General features: G+C 44.2%; 1 protein-coding gene across 1 annotated transcript in view; it reads left to right on the top strand.

The window, feature by feature from the left end:
* METTL24 (methyltransferase like 24) overlaps nucleotides 1-20,197 on the top strand; it is a 104,645-nt gene that overhangs the window by 16,030 nt on the left and 68,418 nt on the right. The window contains exon 3 of the mRNA XM_004702181.2: nucleotides 9,472-9,700. Coding sequence (XP_004702238.1) covers nucleotides 9,472-9,700 — 229 coding nt within the window. The remainder of the gene's footprint in view (nucleotides 1-9,471; nucleotides 9,701-20,197) is intronic.

Here is a 20,197-nt window from a genome sequence, read left to right as displayed (position 1 = left end):
TCTTATTTTTCCATGAAGAAGAATATGGTACGCATTTATTGTCTTATTAAAAGAAACCTCTCACTTTCTGTCTGCTCTGCCTGTGCTGCGGCCAACAGTGAGCTGCCCGGCGGCGCCCACCGCTACAGTCCAGAGTCCAGAGTTACAGTAGCTTCGGGGGGCCTTATTTTTGGGGAGGTCTTATTTTGGGGGGATGCCTTATATTTCAGCAAGAGGCAAAACTGTAAGGAGGTCTTATTTTCGGGGCATGTCTTACTTTTGGGGGAAACAGGGTAGTAGGTCTCAGCGCAGACACTTGGTCTACCCAAAGGTATCAATGAGCAGAGGATCACCCCACACACACACGATAGTAAACGTGAATAATTAGCGATCGTGAAATTAACAGTATGAAAGGTTCCAATAAGAGTTTAAGGAAAATGGAATCATTCTTATTGGGCTAAATGAAGAGCAATGATGTTTGTCTGTCTGGCGTGGCATGAAGTAGGCCCTCAATACATACAAGGAGTCTTCAAAAAGTTTATGGAAAAATGGATCTGAAAGAGACTGGCATTTCCTCACAGCCCTCGTATTTGCTACATCAATGGCTGCTTGGGGAAGTGACTGGCGAGGGTGGCTGGCTGTGTGGGGTTTCAGCGTGGAGGCTGTGAAGTGGAAAATGAGTCGCTGAGCTGGTTGATTAGCGCTGAGCTCTTTTTCTGGAAGTCCACCAGCTCTGCTTCAAGATAGGAGGAAGAATGGGAAGTTATGACAGCACTTTCTTTCCTGTCACGATTAAAAATGTATGAAAGTAGGTCGTAAAAATAATTGCATAGCACCACATCTAAATTGGAGATCCAGCTTGGTTCTCTTTCCCTTGCTCCAAGCTGCCTTTATATTTTACTTACTATTTTACACCCTGGTATAATTTCATTTAGAGCGTATCACCGGGAAATCTGTTTGGGGGGAAATTCCTTCCACTCCTTTTTGCTTTCCTTCAGCTTCAGAATCTCTAGATAAGCCGTGCTGTGTGAGTGTCCGGATGATCAGTACACGTGAGGAGATGGTTTCTTGTTTCCCTTGGATTGCTCGCCAGTTGACGTCCACTCTGTCAAAGGGCAGATAAGCACAGCCCAGTCTCCCTGGGAAAAGAGATGAGCGGATATAAGAGTCGACGTTTGATCCCCAAATATGAAAATGCTGAATTGAAAGCTGGAGAAGAAAGAAAACATTCGTGGTGACTACAAGAAGGATGCTGTGGGTTACGAATCGTGCGTGTCGAGTGCGCTGTTCATTTGGGATTGGGGATCCGGACAAGCGTTTCTCTGTAGATGAATTGCTTGTTGGGAAGGGAGTGTGTGGTGGTGGTTGGGGGACGGGCAAGGAGGTAGCTGACTGAGGACATTGGGGGGGGGAGGGGGAGAGTAACACTCCAACAGAGCTGGAGAGTTGGCCGCTGGGTTCCCCGCACCTGGAGTTTGGGGTCACTTGTGAGAGGAGCAGGAAGGGTGAGGTGGCAGGTGAGCAGTATGCCCCTGCATTTAGGCAGTAGGCGCTCCAGACTCAGAGCTGTGGCAGTAACAAGACACTGTCACCACTGACCTTGGTCAATCCCATGAAGTCCAGGGTGAGGGCTGCAGCTGGGAGGGAGGGGTCTGAGATCCATGGACTCCGAAGAAGAGGAAGGAGGAGGAGGAGGGGGAAGGGGGGAGAGGAGGAGGAGGAGGAGCACAGCTCCCCCGCTTTGGATGGAGCTCACTGCCTGCCCTCCACTCCAGCAAACAGCAGGCGGAGCCTCCCCCTCTCTGATGCCTAATATTTAATTTAATAGGAGTCGGAGCTTTTATGCCACCGTTAGCAGAAAAGACACGGGACGTTCAGTTGAAGTTGAAAATCTGTCAGAGCCTTTCACTTGAGGAGTGGGGTAAGGATGGATTACTCAAGACACGGCGAAGGCACGCCGAGGTGGAGGGACGAGAAGAGCTTTGGCCTGCAGTGAGTTCCATGTTTGAGTCCCCGGCTGCTCCGAGGGAGAGCGAGGAGACTTTGTGCTCCCATAAAGAAGGAGCTACCGTCTCAGAAACCCACGGGACACCATGAGTCAGAGTGGACCCGATGGCAGTGAGTTTGGTTTGGCTTTGCTTGGCAAGAGGGCCTGCCTCACAACCTGACAGGCCTGGTCTTCAGGTTTCCTGGGGGTGATGGGAGGGGGGAGTGGAGATGGCGGGCTAAAGTAAAGGAGGAAAGATGGCCGATTTCGCTGTTCATGGCGAAGATTGTATGTCAGGGGTCGGGGTGGGAGTAGAAGGGATGACTTAGGAAGGGCTAGTCATGGGCAAATAGTTCCCATTTGCCGTAAAGTCCCAGTACAGGACAGGAGACAGCATCATCAGTGACATGTGGCCACCAGAGCCAATTTTTTTTTTTTTTCCGTGAGAAACCTGGGATTTCCAGTTGCCGTGAGCATTTCCAACGAAATGAATGCACATCGGAGACCAATATTTTGACCTTAAAATGGTTTCCTTAAAGAAGCAGGCAGAGTTCATCTTGAGCCCAAAGTGTGTGTGAACGAGGAGTCAGAAAATGAAGGAAGTCTTACATGGCATACAGTAGGAAATTTCACGGGCTTTGATGTCTCAGCCTTGAGTTCAAATCCCAGCCCTGCCTCATACTATCTGGGTAATTTGGGGGAAGTTAGTTAACAACTTGAAACCTTTCCTGTTCTACAAAATGGAGATAATAAAACCTACCTTGTAATGGTCACGAGCAAGGCCAGCAGTTCGAAACCACCAGCTGCTCCTGGGGAGAAAGACGAGTCTACTCCTGTAAAGCGTTACAGTCTCAGAAACCCACAGGGGCAGTTCTGCCCTGTCAGCATCAACTTGGGGTTGTGTAAGAATTTTGCTAGGTGCCCTCCCTTGAGATTGATGTAGACTTAGAGCAACCCTTGTGGCAGAGAACAACTTCCCTACTGGGCTTTCTAGGCTGTAATCTTTACAAAAGCCGATTGTCACGTCTTCTCTCCTGGGGAGCTCCTGGGTGGGCTTGACCCACCAAGCTTGTGGTCAGCAGCTGGGTGCTTCCCCACTGAGGAGTTCATCTACTTGGAGATGCAGCCAAGCTCCTGCCACACAGGAGGCCTTCAGTCAAGGTGTTATGTATTCTCTCCTCATTAACGTGTCTCAAGTAATTGGATAACTTCTCAGCGGTTTTATATTCAATCTAATCTCTTTGTAGATCAGACTTTCTTTCATGGTAAGCGTCTGGTGCCATCCATCGAGTCCGTCCTGGTTCATAGTTACTCTGAACAACTGGATGAAGCACAGCCCGTCCTGTGACAGCCTCACAATCGGGGCTGTGTCTGAGCCCATGGTTGAAGCCACGGGGTCAACTTGTCACACGGAGGGTCTTCCTCTCTCATTCTCACTCCCCTCAAAAGAGCTGTATGAGACATTCCCCCTCTCATTGGCCTTCCCATGAAATATTAATACTATAGCTATACTGTGTATCTGTTCATGTAACATGAGCACCTATTATATTATGTTAAAACTTTTTGAAAAAAGAAACATTTTTCTTTGTCTTTCTTTTTTGCTCCCAAGAACCAATTATTAAACCTCTTAGGGCTGATATCATTTCTGTTGAGAATGCAGGTTTAAGAGATCTTGACCTTTAGTGCCAAGTAATTTAATGAAAACTAATCGTTATTAAACATTTCTCCCTATTGGGTGTCATTTATATTTTGAAAGACATATTTCTCCTCCTTTAGTAGTTAGCAAAGGAGCCCTGGTAGTGTGGTGGGCTATGCAGAGAGCTGTTCATCACAAGGCCAGCAGTTCAAACCCACCAGCCCCTCCACTGGAGTTTGCTCCTGTCAAGATGTAAAGTCTCCGAAACCCAAAGGAACAGTTCTGCCCTGCGCTGTCGGGCGGCTGTGTCGGAACTGGCTTGCTGGCGATGGGTTGATTTGTTTGTCTTTAGTAGTAAGTACTAGCAGATCTAGACGTTGACTTGGGTAGATTCTCAGGTTCCTGCTAGGATGGAACTCCTGGAGAAAAACAGTATCTTTTGCCCTCTCCCAGTCCTTCAGTCCTCCATGGTGAAGATTAACACGATCCCTGTGTCTGCTCAGACTCAATTTTCGTTTTCGTTTTTTAGCAGCTTCCACACCAAACCCCTAGCTCCTGAGTTGATTGTTAGCCACAGCAACTCTGTAGACATAGCAGAACTTGTGACATAGAGTTCCCAAGGCTGGAATCCTTTTAGAAGCAGATTGCAACCATTTTTTCTCCAACCTTGCTAGCAGCTAGTGGAGTTGAACCACTAACCTTTTGGTTGTTACTTTGAGTCTGACTCATAGTGACCCTATGTACCACAGCATGAAACACTGCCTGGTCCTGCACCATCCTCACGATTGTTCTTATGTTTAAGCCCATTGTTTCAGACACTGTGTCAGTCCAGCTTGTCAGAGCCTTCTCTCTTCTTGCTGCCCCTCTACTTTACTTAGGATGCTGTCCTTCTCCAGGGACTGGTCTCTCCTGACAACATGTCCAAAGTACATGAGACAAGTCTTGCCATTCTTGCCTCTAAGGATCATTCTGGCTGTATTTCCAAGACAGATTTGGGTGTTCTTTTGGTAGTCCATGGTACTTTCAATATTCTTTGCCAACACCATAATTTAAACACATCAGTTCTTTGTGCTTTACTCAATGTCCAACTTTCACATGCATGTGAGGCCATTGAAAATACCCAGGGTTGGGTCGGGTGCGCCTTAGTCCTCAAAGTAACCGCCTTGCTTTTTGTCAATTTGAAGAGGTCTTGTGCAGCAGATTTATTCAATGTAGTATGTCACTTTTGATTGCTGCTTCCATGTGTTGATTGTAGATTGAAGCAAGACTAAATCCATGACAACTTCAACTTCTCTGTACTTATCACGATGTTGCCTATTGGTGCAGTTTTGAGGATTTTTGTTTTCTTTACATTGAGTTATAATCTGTATTGAAGGCTGCAATCCTTGATCTTCATCATCCAGTGCTTCAAGTCCTCTTCACTTTCAATAAGCAAGGGTGTATTCTCTGCGTATTATCTGCATTTAACACTGATGTCACATTCTTCCTAGTATAATCCAGCTTCCCTAATTATTTGCTCAGAAAACAGATTAAATAAACATGGAAAGAGAATACACATATCTTTTCTGATTTAAAGCCATGCCGCATCCACGTACAAGTTCCAAATGAGCACAATGACATGTTGTCTTCCAGAGTTCCTGGCATAGACAAGTGAGTGCTTCACCAGCTTGTTGAACATTTCAGTTGGTATTTGAGCAATTCCTGGAGCCCTGTTTTTGGCTAATGCTTTCAGTGCAGCTTGAACCTTTTCCTTGAGTAACATTGATTCTTGCACATATGCTACCTCCTGAAGTGGTGGAATGTCAACTGGTTCATTTTGGTTCAGTGACTGTATTCTTTCCATCTTCTTTTGATGGTTCCTGCATAATTCAATATTTTACCCGTAGACTCTTTCAATATTGCAACTCTAGCTTTATTTTTTTCAAGTTAAGATACGCTGAGTGTGTTCTTCCTTTTTTGGCTTTCTAACTCTACATCTTTGGACGTATCATTACAATGTTTTACTTTGTCTTCTCAAGCGGTCTTTTGACAGTTTCTGTTCACTCTTCGACTTCACCGTTTCTTCCATGTGTCTTTTACTCTAAGATTAAGAACAAGTTTCATAATCTCTTCTGACATCCACTTTTATTTTTTATTTTTTTCCAGTCTTTCCAATGACCCTTTGTTTTCTTCATGAATGTTGTTCTTGATGTTATCCCACAGCCCATCGGGTTGTCTGCCACTATGTACGATGTTCTCGAAATTCAGGTGGGATTGACTCTCTTTTATTTGGGAGAGACTCATGTTGTATTTTGGCTCTCATGGACTTGTTTCCATTTTTTTCAACGTAAACCTGGACTTACATAAGAGCAATTGGTGGTCTGTTCCACAGTCAGCTCCTGGACTAGGTTTAGCTGCTGGCATTGAGCATCTCCAGTCCCACAGATGTAGTCAGTTTTACTTCTGTGTATTCCATCTGGAGAATCTATGTGTGTAGGTGAAAAAAGGTATTTGCTATGAGCAAGTCATTAATCTTACAAAATCCTATCATGAGCTCTGTCACCTTGTTTCTGTCACCAAGGCCATATTTTCCAACTACTGTTCCTTTTGTTTTGTTTCCAACCTTTGCATTTTAATTGCCAATAATTATCATTGCATCTAGATTGCATGTTTGATCAATTTCAGACTCAAGACTTTGGCAGAATTCTTCAATTTCTTCATTCCTAGCTTTCAGTAGTTGATGCATAAAACTGAAGAGTAGTTTTATTGATGGGATATTGCCCTCTCACAGACAGCTTTGTACTTCAAGGTAGATCTTGAAACGTCCTTTTGAAGATGAATGCAAAGCCGTTCTTCTTGATGGTCTCATTCCCAGCACAGTGAAGGCCGGGACTAGTGCATTTCAGGTCACCAATGCCTATGGTCTCATTCTTCATATGTTCCAGTTCAGTGTTGATGACTTCCGGTTTTCCTATTCGTCCTTTGTGCATTCGAAGTGCCAATCATGAGTTTGTGTTCTCAGCTGTACCCCAACAACAAATGCAGGCTTGGAAGGCTTGACTCCCGCAGGCCTGAGGCTCTTCATGTCGTTATGGTCAACCCTACTTTGGGAAGGCAGCCCTTCCTCAGTCATATTTCGGGTGCTTTCTGACCTCAGGGGCTCATCTCCTGGCACTGTCTCTGACAATGTTTGGCTTCTGTTCATTAGGTCCTTGGTGTCCGAGAGTTTTGATGCTATCCATAGGTTCTCAAGGCTGAGAAATGGGCTCAGAAATGGACAGCCCATTCCTTCTTCATAGCCTATCCCACTCTGAAAGTTCTGCTGAAACCTGTTCACCTTTGGCCACCTTGCTGACATTTGAGAGACCAGTGACATACCATATATACTCAAGTATAAGCCGGCCCGAATAGCAGCCGAGGCACCTAATTTTATCACAAAAACTGCATTAAAAATGTGCTGAAAACCCCAGCTTATACATGAGTATATACGGTAGCCTCCAGCTTCCAAGCAATACACAAACCACGATGACAAGCTGGCAGGCAGGTGGTGGAGTCTTTTGGTTAGCACCCTGCAATCACTGCTTAACAACGGCAGCACCTCGACTCCTCTTGGCAATGTAATTCCGATACCACACCAGTCACTCGTTTCAGTGCTCCAGTCGTTGTTTTTCCTTTTCCTTCCTTGTAGCTCATAAGAGCTTTAGACGCAAGAGTAGCATTAGATTCTGGATAAAACACCGTTGTTTACTTAATTTGAAAATGCCTTTAATGAGTAATTGGTTTTACCACATCTACTATACTACATTGGCTCTTCCACTTGCTTTTTCACATGTACCACAAGCATGACTAATGTAAACTAAACTTGAAGCGGTACCATTTTGAATAAGGAAAACTACGACTTGCCAACATTGATTACATAAATGCAGCGTATTCATTTCCAGTGTTGTTGTGAGTTGCTGTTGGGTTGATTCTGACTCACAGTGACCCTGAGGATACAGAACCAGACTGTCCAGAGGGCTTGCAAGGCTGGGAGCGTTTGAAAGCAAAACCCCGGGACTGTCTTCCAAAGTGCCTCTGAGTGGATTTGAACTGCTAACATTTCAGCTAAAGCCTTGTGCGTAATTGCACTGGTACATATTCCATATTAACTTTAAATGTATTCAACTCAGTAAAAATAAAGTAAGTCAACAAAAAAATTGAATTTGTATTAGTTTCATGTTACTTAATGTGTGACATGCAACATGTCGTTGTTGTGAGACATTCGAGTTGGTTCCAATTCACAGTGACTATTTGCACAATAGAACAAGCGCAGAATCATTGCGAGGTTTGGTCACACTGCTGCAGCCACTGTGTCCATCCAGAGAAATACTTGCTGTCCATTGAACCTACATATTCCCAATGGATGCAATAGTCAGGAATAATCGAGTCTAAGAGATGAAGCATTTCTGCCCTGGATTCAGATGTGACCAATGTATTTTATATTGTTGCTATCTTGTGGAATTTTTGGTATTCAGAAGCACATCTACTTATAGTATTGGGGAAGAGAAGCTATAATCACCATTTTTTAAGATTGCCTTCTCTCTGTTAATTTCATTATTTCTGTTTTTTATTCAAATTGGTACTTTAATCAAAATGATACTCCTTATGTCATTAAATAAAGAATATTTCTGAGTAAATGTGATCATTAAGGCTTATTGTGTCAACCTGGCCAATGAACACAGGTGGGATTCATTGAAGGGCAGAGAAATAGATAGCTGGGCGAGCCTCGCCTTTCTGGTCTCTTGTTCTTTGATAGTCAGACCAGTGTGCAGCTGCCTTAGCCAGTTCTCTGCCTCAGCTCGCAAGACATCTCAGCTTCCTGCAAGACATCTCTGAGGAGAAGCCACATGGACCTACCCTGATGCAGCCCTGGGTGCTGGAGCAGCCGCATGGAGACCCTGCCATCTCTGAGATGCTTACATGTTCACTGATTCCGCTTTCCTCCTGCATTCGGGGTCATTGCATGTGTTTTGTGAGTTTGAGGAGGACTTCGTGGATGAATGTCGGACATATGGGCTAATGTCAGAGTTATGGGCTTAGATTGGACTGGGTTGGGATGCTTAATGTACAATTACCCTTTATGTAAAACTCTCATAAAATATGAGTGTCTATGAATTTTGTTTCTCTAGTCTACTCAGACTAACAATGAATTTGAAATCTATAAGGGTCTGGACTTAACACATAACGTGCGACTTGTGGACACTTAAGTCTAAATAAGCCCTAATGTCTTCTCCTTGTAGATAATGAATATTGGCGTGTAATTTAGGACTAGAACCCGTAGAACTATGTACATTAGTTTGTTTGTTTTAAAGCTGTACTGCTTAGAACTCTCTTAGAATGAAGATGAGCCTGTAGAACACAATTCTTCTGAGGGGAACTATGAGGGGGCTTCAAAAAATTCATGGGAAAAAAGGGAATTACAAAAGAGTGCATTTTTTCTACAGGCTTTTTGAAGGCCTTTCATGTTTTTTAAATATCCTGAGAAAATATCGTCAAGGTGCTCAGTTCTTCTCTGTTTCATCGCTCCTATGGTTTACATCTTTAAAAAACAAATCAACCTAGTGTGCTTCTACATGTTCGATCAGGTGATGCTGTGCACTGTGCTTTGCAGATAATTTCTCTGTTTTAGCCACGAAGCTTTTAGCTGTAATTTTTGTGCATGCGAGGGAAAGGTGATTGAGTAATGACAATCAGCCATGTGTTGAAACAGGAGAAGGCTAAATAAGACACACACACACACACACACACACACACACACAGCCTTGGAACTGTCGTCATTCTGACACTGCTTCATTCCATTTGTTTGTTTGTGTTTCGGAACGGCACTGATTTCCGTTCTCATTCTTTACAGGCTGGGGAGTGAGGACACTCATTTTGAGGTGAGCATGGCCAATGGTGGGTGTGAAGTACACCGTTTTGACCCCAGTGTCAGATCAGCTCACGTTCTGGAGAGCCAGCGCCTGTGGCACCACCGACTGTCCATCGACTGGCGAGACCCCCACCCAGCTGTTGCTGCCCAAAAACCCCACAGCAGCACCAGAAAGCTGGGGACCATCTTGAATGACTTCGGGCATCACAAGGTGAGTTTCTCCTTTTGGCTCAGTCATTCAGAAAAATAAACCTATGGGCTGCCTACTGTTCATGTTTTAAAAACTCAAACCAAAGATAAGAACATAGAATCATCAAAGGCCCACTTTTAACCTTAAATCATCGGTTCCCACACTTATTTGGCCCACTGCACCCACTTTTCAGGAAAAAAAAATACTTGGCACTCCTTTGGCAATTAAAGATGTTTGTATTAGATCCCTAATCCAGGATAAAGTGTAGGTATGTGCTTTGGAGGCCCACCTTGATGTTCATCGTTTCAGTAACCCCCACCCCTACCCCAAGGAGCAGTTTTGTCCACTTTGAGAAACACCAGCTCAAATGATTCCCATCATTATCTATGGAATCAACACTGTAACCTTGATGTTTTGGCAATGATAGAGATAATATTTTAAATGACCTGAAGATTTTAGTTGTTGCTGAGTGGTGATAAGGTCTTGGTCAAGACCAGACAAGAAGACTAAGAAACTTGGTTTGTCTGGGCCTCAGGGATATCATTTTCATATGGCAATCAATTCAAAATTCCAAGAGTGTAAACCATATGTTGATCTCAAATATAAAATATACTCAGAGCCAGGTTTGCTTGCGTTTGATGAGAGATTACTTGTATATTGTGCTTCTCACTGTTGTGACAATTTTGAGCCTCTTGGCTCTTAGAGTTCGGGAAATCTGTGTCGCTTTGATTAGATGTACTTTGTACAATTGAATGGACATGATGCTCGCTGCATTCTGTATAAATCTGTTAGAGAATATCAAGCCACTGTAAATACTGTATTGTGAGTGAACAGCAAAAGAGAAGCATCGTTCTTGAAAGCAGTGTTAAGTGTCATTGTTGCCGTTTGGTGCCATACAGTCAGTTCGAGTCATCGAGGCCCTACGTACAACAAAGTGAAACATTGCCCGGTCCTGCACGGTAGAGTAGACCTGAGCAGATTATGTCCTATGGCATCCGATGGAGCCTTTCTCCTGAGTGTGGTTCGTGTGGGTTAGATGGCCAATCTCTTCTTGGACTTGGTCTATGGTTTCCAGCCAGAGCTGCCGTGCAATTTAGAACGCATTTACAGACTGTGTTTCTGTCCCAAAACTGTGTGCGTGGGACTCACTCCTACACTTGAATTGGCTCTTGCTCTTCAGTAAAATGGTTTTCCCCATACCCTCTCTTTTAACATGTGATTAACTGTTGGGTAGCGTGTTGCTTTGCCACCAAGAGGAGTTGGGCTTTCAGTCTGTAGGTGGAGCCTTGGTGGGTTAGCGGGTTGCACTACAGCCTGCTAACCAGAAGGTCAACAGTTCAAACCCACCAGCCACTCCATGGGAGAAAGACAGGGCTTTCTACTCCATAAAGAGTTATGGTCTTGGAAACCCACGATGACAGTCAATTTGATTTGGTTTTGGGAGCCTTGATGAAAGGAGCCCCCTGGTAGTGCAGTCGCTGAGGTTGGCAGTTTGAACCCCCTCTGGGCAGAGGGTGACAATCTGCTCTTGTAGAGATTACTCATGGCGGGCGGGGAGTGGGGTGTGTGTGTGCAGTTCTGCTTTGTCACAGGGGTCCCTAGGGTCAGGAATGCGTTTCATGACACACGCTAACACCATAGAGAGGACATATAAGTATGTATCTTTTGCAGGACAAGGACATATCTATAACCAGAACCCCTTTTTCCGCAGTGCTATTAATTTTAAAAATATGTGTGGGAAGAAGTAGGGAACATTTTTCACAACTTGATATATTTTTTTTCTGACACGTATTACCGTCAGAAACCTGGTTTTTACAGCTGAAAATTACAGGCTTGATTCTCTAATATGTCAACTCTCGATTAGTCAAAGAGCTAACTACTGATTCTTTGTGTGCACTTAGGAGTCTCGCTGCTCCCCCTTCCTGCGTTTTACATCCTGTTCCCCTCCACCTCCCACTCAGCACAGCAAAGACCGAGGAGAGGGAGAGCGAAGGAGTGAAAATCAAAGCCAGTTTGCCTTCTTTCCATCATATTTTAGCAAAAGATCTGGTAAGGGTGAAGATAAAATAAGAATGTAAGAATGTGGGTGCTGGTGATATAATTGAGCTAAGCCACGTCTCCTATGGGAAATGATTTGAGATAGTGGGGTGCGTGCCTGAACTGTATTTGTTCAGCTCCGTGGGGTCTGTGCGTCAAACCTTCATCTTGAGTGTGAAGAACAATGCCTCCTTATCCGCTGCTCCAGAGAGAAAGGCGTGTTTACAGCGGTCCCTAAAAAGGAGCGCCCTCCCAAAGGGTTGCTTAAATGTCCAAGGCCACTCGTTTTCATTGCAGACCTTCATCATGAAAGTGCTCTGGTTCAGAATCGCCAGGTGTGCATCTATGTAATCACCACTTAAAACAATAAAGAGATCCCTGTGGAAGAACTTGCAAGGTCCTGCTATTTGTTATTTGCTTGTGGAAATGTCTTTGGTGAATGGCTTCAACCCGAACAAAAACCTAGGCCCGTCAGTGAGTGCGTGCCTCCATTAGGAAAATGCTTCTGGGAGCTGGGCTGCTGGCCAGAGAAAAAGGCAGCCTTGTCTGTGACCAGATGCAAACACTGTTTGTATTTTCTGCATCTGTAATGATGCTGGCAAATCGGACTTTGCTCTGGCAGCGAGCACAAACAGAAAGAAAAACCCTACCTAACCCAACTCGATAAAATGTCCATCCCTTTTGCCTTGCCTATTTCACTCCTTGACAATAGAAACCCAAGTTTTGGGGGGCTGCTTTGTTCAGTTTTGTTTCCTTCGGGACTGTCGGGGAGCTTGTTCTGTGATGCTCCCAGGTGAGGCTGTTTTTCTTTCCCCTGTCCGTCACCCATCCCTGCCTTCCAGTCTCTCAGCAATGCTCGTGCAAATGAGAGGCAGGATCCTGCGATTCTCACAGCGAGATGCGCATGGTGCTTGCCGCGCTTCTAAAGATGCACTGGTCATTTTAACTTCAGACTATAAATCAGAAAGCCTTAGCGCAGCTGCATCAGCAGAAGCGCGTGAACCAGAACCTCCACCTGTCAGGGAATAATAATCACCTGGGTCCAGCGTGTGATTTGTGAAATGATTAACTAGCTGCTGGGGGCTCACGTGGTTGTTGCTGGAACTAAGCGTAAGAGTTGTCCCCAGAATGTCACTTAGAAATATTGAATGTGCCTCTTGGCTCAGCTTAGTCTCAATGTATGCTCCCCACGCCACCCCACCAGTGTACACCCTCTAATGGTCTTTATTCCACACACCCAGCGTACCATAAATGATCCAGGCAGGGTTAATGGGAACTTTTCTCTCTCTCTCCGACCCCAATCCTTTTGTTAAGAATCTTAATAATCAGAATAACAGAACTGCCTTGGGGTGGGTCTCTGCAAACTCTTTACTCCAGGTTTAAGTCCTGGGTTCTCTTGTAAGGGACAGCATTTCTCCTCAGTGGCATTCAGTGTGATCATTGATGGAATGGGCCAGTACATCCGGCCTCGAAGGTTGTTTGAGAATGAGATCAGAAAGCACCTCCAGGAAGATGCTTGACAGCGATCAGCCCCTCCAGTGCTTTCAGTGAATTTGAAGAGTTCTTAGCACACAATTTTAGTAAAACCTTACTAAATTTATAGAAAGCATTCTACTCTTCTTTTGTAGGGAAAGCATTTTAGAGATTTCTCTGGAAATCCCTACCTGCTGTTCTTCCCAGACAAGAGCTTTTTTTTTTACTCATTACTGATTTTATTTTATTTTATTTTATTTTTATTAAATCATTTATTGGGGGCTCATACAACTCTTATCACAATCCATACATATATCCATTGTGTCAAGCACATTTGTGCATTTGTTGCCCTCATTATTCTGAAAACATTTGCTTTCTACTTGAACCCTTGGTATCAGCTCCTCATTTTGTCCCCTCCCTCCCCGCCTTCCCCACCCGCCCCATGAACCCTTGATAATTTATAAATTATTATTATTTTGTCATGCCTTACACTATCCGACATCTCCCTCCACCCACTTTTCTGTTGTCCATCCCCCAGGGAGAGGGTTATATGTAGATCCTTGTAATCGGTTCCCCCTTTCTACTCCACTTTCCCTCTACCCTCCCAGTATCCTCAGTCTCACCACTGGGCCTGAGGGGTTCATCCGTCCTGGATTCCCTGTGTTTCCAGTTCTTATATATACCAGTGTACATCCCCTGGTCTAGCAGGATTTGTAAGGTAGAATTGGGATCACTGGGGGCGGGGGGTGGGGGTGGTGGAGAAAGCATTTAAGAACTAGAGGAAAGTTGTATGTTTCATCATTGCTGCCCTGAACCCTGACTGGCTCATCTCCTCCCTGTGACTCTTCTGTAAGGGGATGTCCAGTTGTCTACGGATGGGCTTTGGGTCCCCACTCTGCACTCCCCCTCATTCTCAACAATATGATTTTCTTTTCTTTGTTGCCTGATACCTGATCCCTTCAACACCTTGTGATCAGACAGGTGTACTTCTTCCATGTGGGCTTTGTTGCTTCTGAGCTAGATGGCAGCTTGTTTACCTTCAAGCCTTTACGATGCCAGACACTATATTTTTGATAACCGGGCACCATCAGCTTTCTTCACCACATTTGCTTATGCACCTGCTTTGTCTTCAGCAATCATGTCGGGAAGGTGAGCATCATGGAATGCTAGTTTAATAGAATGAACTGTTCTTGGATTGAGGGAGTACTTGAGTAGAGGCCCAATGTTCATCTGCGACCTTAATACTAAATCTATAAATATATGCACATAGATCTATTTCCCCATCATTATATATAAATATATTTACATATGTACATGCCTGTATTTAGACCTCTATAAATGCCCTTTGCCTCCCAGCTCTTTCCTCTATTTCCTTTGACTTTCCCACTATCATGTTCAGCCTTCACTTGGGTTTCAGTAATTCCTCTTGGTTACATTGCCCTTGATCAAACTCTAATAGGCCTCTCAGTCAAGAGCTTTTAAGCAAAGCTTTTTCTGAAACTGAAGGGCAGCTGGTCCTTCAGACGTGGTTCTGGTGAAGTATTATTGTTTGCAGCTTCAGGCACTGAACAGCTTTGCTGGTGATTGCATAGAAAGGAATACTGTGCTGTCTAGAAATTAAATAGGCTGCCGAGAATCAATTGGAATTCGCTCCACACACAGCAGGTATGTGAGGATTGCTGGTCAGGAGCCAAACTTCCTGCCTCTTCAGGCTCAGGGCACAGACCTCCTCGCCCACCGCCCATGCTCCTGTGGCTCCAAATTCCCAAGGGAGACCCTTTAGGGGTGTGAATCCATCCCTGCCTCCCAGAGCTGGGAGCACCACAGTGATGGCAAAGCATCCGTTTGAGAGGATGTGGGCTTTCACATTGAACTACCCATAAGCCCTGTTGTGTATGCTGCCGGCAGATATGCATAAGACATTGATACAGCCCTGTATTAGAAAACCTTGGGGGAATAATACACTTTGCTACTAGAAACAGAACATGATATGCCCCTTCAGGAAGGAAAGTAAACCATGTGCATCTATTGTGTGCAGGAGCTCTGGTGAGGTTGTGGTTAAGAGTTGGGTGCATTCCAAAAGATCAGCAGTTCGAAATCACCAGCCTGCACCTTGAAGTCAGGCTTTCTACTCCCATAACCAATTTCCCTCTGGGAAGCTCAGCGGGCAGTTCTGCCCCGTCCTATAGGGTCGCTGTGAGTCAGCATCCAGTTGATGGCAGTGAGTTTGGTTTATAAATTGTGTCACGTTTTGTCTCTAGAAATCTTTTTGGCCTATTTTATCTGATATTAGTTCTGCCACATGAAATACCCCTCCAGATTCCTTTATTCTTTCGATGTAGCTCGACATGGTTGGATTATGTTTTTTAATCCAGTCTGATAATCTTTGTCTTTAAATAAAACCCACTGCCAATGAGTCTATGCTAAACCATAGCAACTCTATTGGATAGAGCTGAGCTCTTCACTTGGGTTTCTGCGACTGTAAGCCTTTATGGGGAGAGATGGCCTCATCTTTCTCTGGAGAAGCAAAGGCTCATGGGTATGAACTGCTGACCTTGTCTTTAGCAGCCCAGGGTTTAACCTGTTGTGTTTTTCGGCTCCTTTTGTCTTCAAGTAGGTGAATTTAATTCATGTATATTCATTATGACTAGTGGTATATTTGAACTAACATATGTTCTCTTAAATTGAGCTTTTCGTTTTCTATACTTCCTTTTGAAAATTAATTTTATTTTTAGAGTAGTCTTATGTTTACAGAGCATTTGAGCTGATAAGACAGAAAATGCTCACATGCCCCTCCCCTCACAGGCCCCTCCTGGCTTTAGCATCTTCCAATGCTGTTGCTGTCAGAGCCGTCACGCCGGCTCCGACTCACAGAGACCCTAGTTCAGTGGTTCTCAACCTTCCTCATGCCGCGACCGTTAATATAGTTCCTCATGTGGTGGTGACCCCCAGCCATAAAATCATTTTTGTTGCTACTTCATAACTGTCATTTTGCTACTGTTATGAATCAGGCGACCCCTGTGAAAGGGTCCTTCGACCCCCAAAGGGGTTGTGACCCACAGGTTGAGAACCGCTGCCCGTGGCACAAGTGAATGAAACATTGCCCAGTCCTCGAAATGCTCACAGTTGTTGGCACGTTCGAACCCATTGTTGCCGCCACTGTGGCAATCCAGCTTACCATGATTCTTCCTCGCTTCCACTGCCCCTCTCCGGTGCCAAGGACCATGCCTTTCCCAGGGACTGGTCTCTCCTGATAGCATGTCCCAAGTACTTGAGATAAGTCTCACTGTACTTGTTTCCCAGGAGCATTCTGGCTGGGCTTCTCCCCAGACAGGTGTGTGTGTTCCCTTGACAGTCCACGGGACTTTTCACTGGGCTTTGCGGGCACCGTCCTTCAAATGCGTCCTTCTCCCTTGCTCTTCTTTGCCCCATGCCCCACTTCCACGTGCAGATGAGGCCACTGAAAGTACCACGGCTTGAGGAGGTGCACTGTAGTCCTCCAAGGAACGTCCTTGCTTTTTAACACTTGAACGAACCAAAGGAAAATAACTCTAAGCCTCAAGTTGCAATCTGGAAAGAGTCTGTGGGCAAAACAGTGAATGATGCAGGACACATCAAAAGGAGATGGAAAGAATGCAGAATCATTGCACCAAAGAGAACGAGTAGACATTAAACCACTTCAAGAAGTAGTACAGATCAAGAACCAATGGAAAGAAGGATTCCAAATTGCACTGAAAGATTTAGCCAAAAACAAGGCTCCAGGAGTTGATGGAATGCCAACTGAAATGTTTCAACAAGCTGATAAAGTGCTGGAAGCACTTCTTCTTCCATTCGTGTGGTTCATTTATTACTGTCAGTGAACCAATAGAAATATATTGTGTATTGTGCGGTGCTTCCTGGAGAAACTAACCCAAAGACACTCATGAATGTGTAGGAAAGAGCTTTATTTGAAGAACTAATTATATATCAAGAAAACATCTCAGCCCAGTCCAACGCAAGGCCATAAATTTGATACTAGTCCATCAGTCCCTCTTCAGACTCACGCAGTCACATGCACTGATGCAGAATGCAGGAAGATCACAGGCTGGTGGCTCCTAAGTTGTGTGGATCCAAGGTCAGTGGAAATGTGGCAGGGCTCTGGCAGCTCTCAGGGTGGCCAGCAATTAGGAAGGTGAAGACAGAGAGAGGGAAATTCCCTGAGTTCTCCTTAGGAGAAGGTCATACCACAAGGAGGCATCATCAGGCTGTGACCAGATTGACAGGTTGAATAACACCCCATACACTGTCGTATATCTTCAAGTTATATGACACAAAATTACGTAACTACTACTCGTTGTTACTAACTAAAGTCCACAGTTTGCATTGATGTTCAGCCATTGTGTTATACAGGTGTGGGTTGTAACACACACGCCATGTTGTGGGTCCACAATGACAGTATTATATAGAATTGTTTCGCTGCCTAAAAAGTCCCCTGGACTGCTTCCGTTCATCCCTCCCTCTAGTCCTGTGAACCTCTGGAAACGATACATCATCTTCCCCTGTGTTTGGCTTTGCTCTTTCTGAATGTCATATGGCGGAGGTCATGGAGTGTGTAGTCTGTTCAGGCTGGTCTCTTTCATGTCGTATGATTCATATACAGTTCCTTCATGTCTTTTCCTGGCATGAATTAGTTTTGTATTCCGGCATCTGCTAGCACTGATGGGAACTCTTCTGCCTGGTTCCAATTCCTTGTTAGATAATTTGCCTCAGAAACCCTGTACGAGGTTGTTATAAGCAGGAAGTAACTCAATGACTGTCAGGGTTTTTTTAGAAAAAAAATTATTTTAAGTATTTGAAGTACATTCTTAATCATAGGCCTTGTGTCTTTCCTCTTTTCTGAAAACATTTCAACTGTTAGCTCTGTAAATACTACTACTAATAATAAAAAACTCAAAGGAAAGATGATACTTCCACAACATGCCCATATCTCTCTATATATGAGTTTAATTCATTTGTGTTCTGATATATTTGGACGAGCTTCTTCCTTCTTCCTTTGGTAGATCTCACCTCACGAGTTGCGCCACGATTAATGTGGACACAATGGAACTAGCCTTAGTAAAACAGCAAATCAAACTCACTGTCCTCGAGTCCCTGCCGACCCCTAACGACCGTATCGAGTGAGGATAAAACAGGGATTCTGTCATTACCTTTTTAAAATTGCATTAGAACTCTTTTCTATTAAGATTTATTTTAAGAGAGTCACATACAGATGTAAGAAATACAGAGAGATTTGTTTCCCAGTTTTCATCAATGGCAAACCTACAGTATGATATCACAAGGAGGATATTGCCATGGAGACAGCAGAGATACAGAGCGTTTTCAGCCCCACAAGGATTCCTGTGCACCTCCCTCCCCTGCTTCCTGGCAACCGCACATCTACTTACCATTTCTATAATTTTTTCATATCAAGAATGTCATGGAGACGGATACTTACAGCGAGTAGTTATCCTTGTTAAACAATGTCGTCTTTAAGAGTGTGGTTGTTGTCGTTGTTAGGGGGTGTCAAGTCAATTCCGACTCAGAGCGACCCCAGCACAACAGAACAAAACACAGCCTGGTCCTGAGCCATCTTCACACTGTCTCATGTTTGGGCCCATTGTTGCAGCCACGGTATCGATCTTCCTCATCAAGGGCCTTCCTCATCTTTTTTACCAAGCATAATGCTCTATCCTGACAACATGTCCAAAGCACGTGAGATGAAGTCTCACCATCCTTGCCTCTATGAAGCATTCTGGCTGTACTTCTTCCCAGACAAAGTTGTTGCTTCTTTGATACCTTCAGTGTTCTTCACCAACACCATAGTTGAAATGACAGTAGCGCATGATGGTAGCTAATACAATTAGATAAGATGGATAAATATTAGGTAGAAAAATAAAGAAGGGGGTAACATTCTTTTATTTGCAGATAATGTTGTATATCAGGAAATTTCAGGAGAATCTAATGGAAAGCTATCAGACAATAACATCAATAAAATAATTTACTGAATTATCAGAGGATCCCATCATCTTACTGCCATTGAGTCAAATATGACTCATAGTGACCTGATAAAACAGAGTAGAAATGCCCCTGTGGCTTTCTGAGACTGGAACTCTCTGAGTATAGCACGCAATGATTTTTAAATGATTCCCAACAGAATACAGAAATTCTTGAGTAGGATAATTGATATCACATGCAAGTACAATTTTGCTGAAGTTAATTCAGAAAATGGGAGCAGCAGTCCATTGGCAGGGAGCTGCTAGAAATTGAAGCCAGATTTAGAAGAGGCCGTGGCATGAGAGAAATCATAGTGAATATTGGGTACATCTTGGCTGAAAGCAGAGAACACACGAAAGATGGTTATGTGTATTTCATTTTCATTGACAATGCAAAGGCATTCGACTGTGGGGATCATATCAAGCTATGGACCGTAGGGCAAAGAATGGGAGTTCCAGAGCACTTACTGTGCCCGTGCAGAACAGTCCATAGACCAAAAGGCAGTGGTTCAAACGGAGCATGGGGATAGTTAATGTCTTCAAATCAGGAAAGATGTGCCTCAGGGCTGTACCTTTTCCCCATATTTATTCAGTCTTCATGCTGAGCACATAATCTAAGAGGCTGGATTGTCTGAAGAATATGGCATCAAGGTAGTGACATGCTCGCTGAAAGAGAAGAGGATCTAAAACGCCCATGAAGAACAAAGACCACGTCCTTCAGTATGGACCACACTCTCAGAAAGAAAATGGCCATTCTCACCAGGGGGCCAAGAGACAGCATCTTGACAAATGGAAAAGAGGTTGAAATTATTTTATCAAGGATTTCTTTTTACGTGGACCCACACTATATGCCCACGGCAGCAGCAGACGAAATCAAATGATGTGTAGCGTTGAGCAAAAGACCTCTAAAGTGTTCAAGAGCAAAGATGTCATTTTGAGAGCTAAGGTACACCCTACCCAAGTCATGATCGTCACCTCACTTTGCACATGAACGCTA

Source organism: Echinops telfairi, unplaced genomic scaffold, assembly GCF_000313985.2.
Source record: "Echinops telfairi isolate 266 unplaced genomic scaffold, ASM31398v2 ScPeMD7_3533;HRSCAF=4204_0, whole genome shotgun sequence".
NCBI classification, from domain to species: domain Eukaryota; kingdom Metazoa; phylum Chordata; class Mammalia; order Afrosoricida; family Tenrecidae; genus Echinops; species Echinops telfairi.
This window is presented reverse-complemented; position numbering and strand designations above follow the sequence as displayed.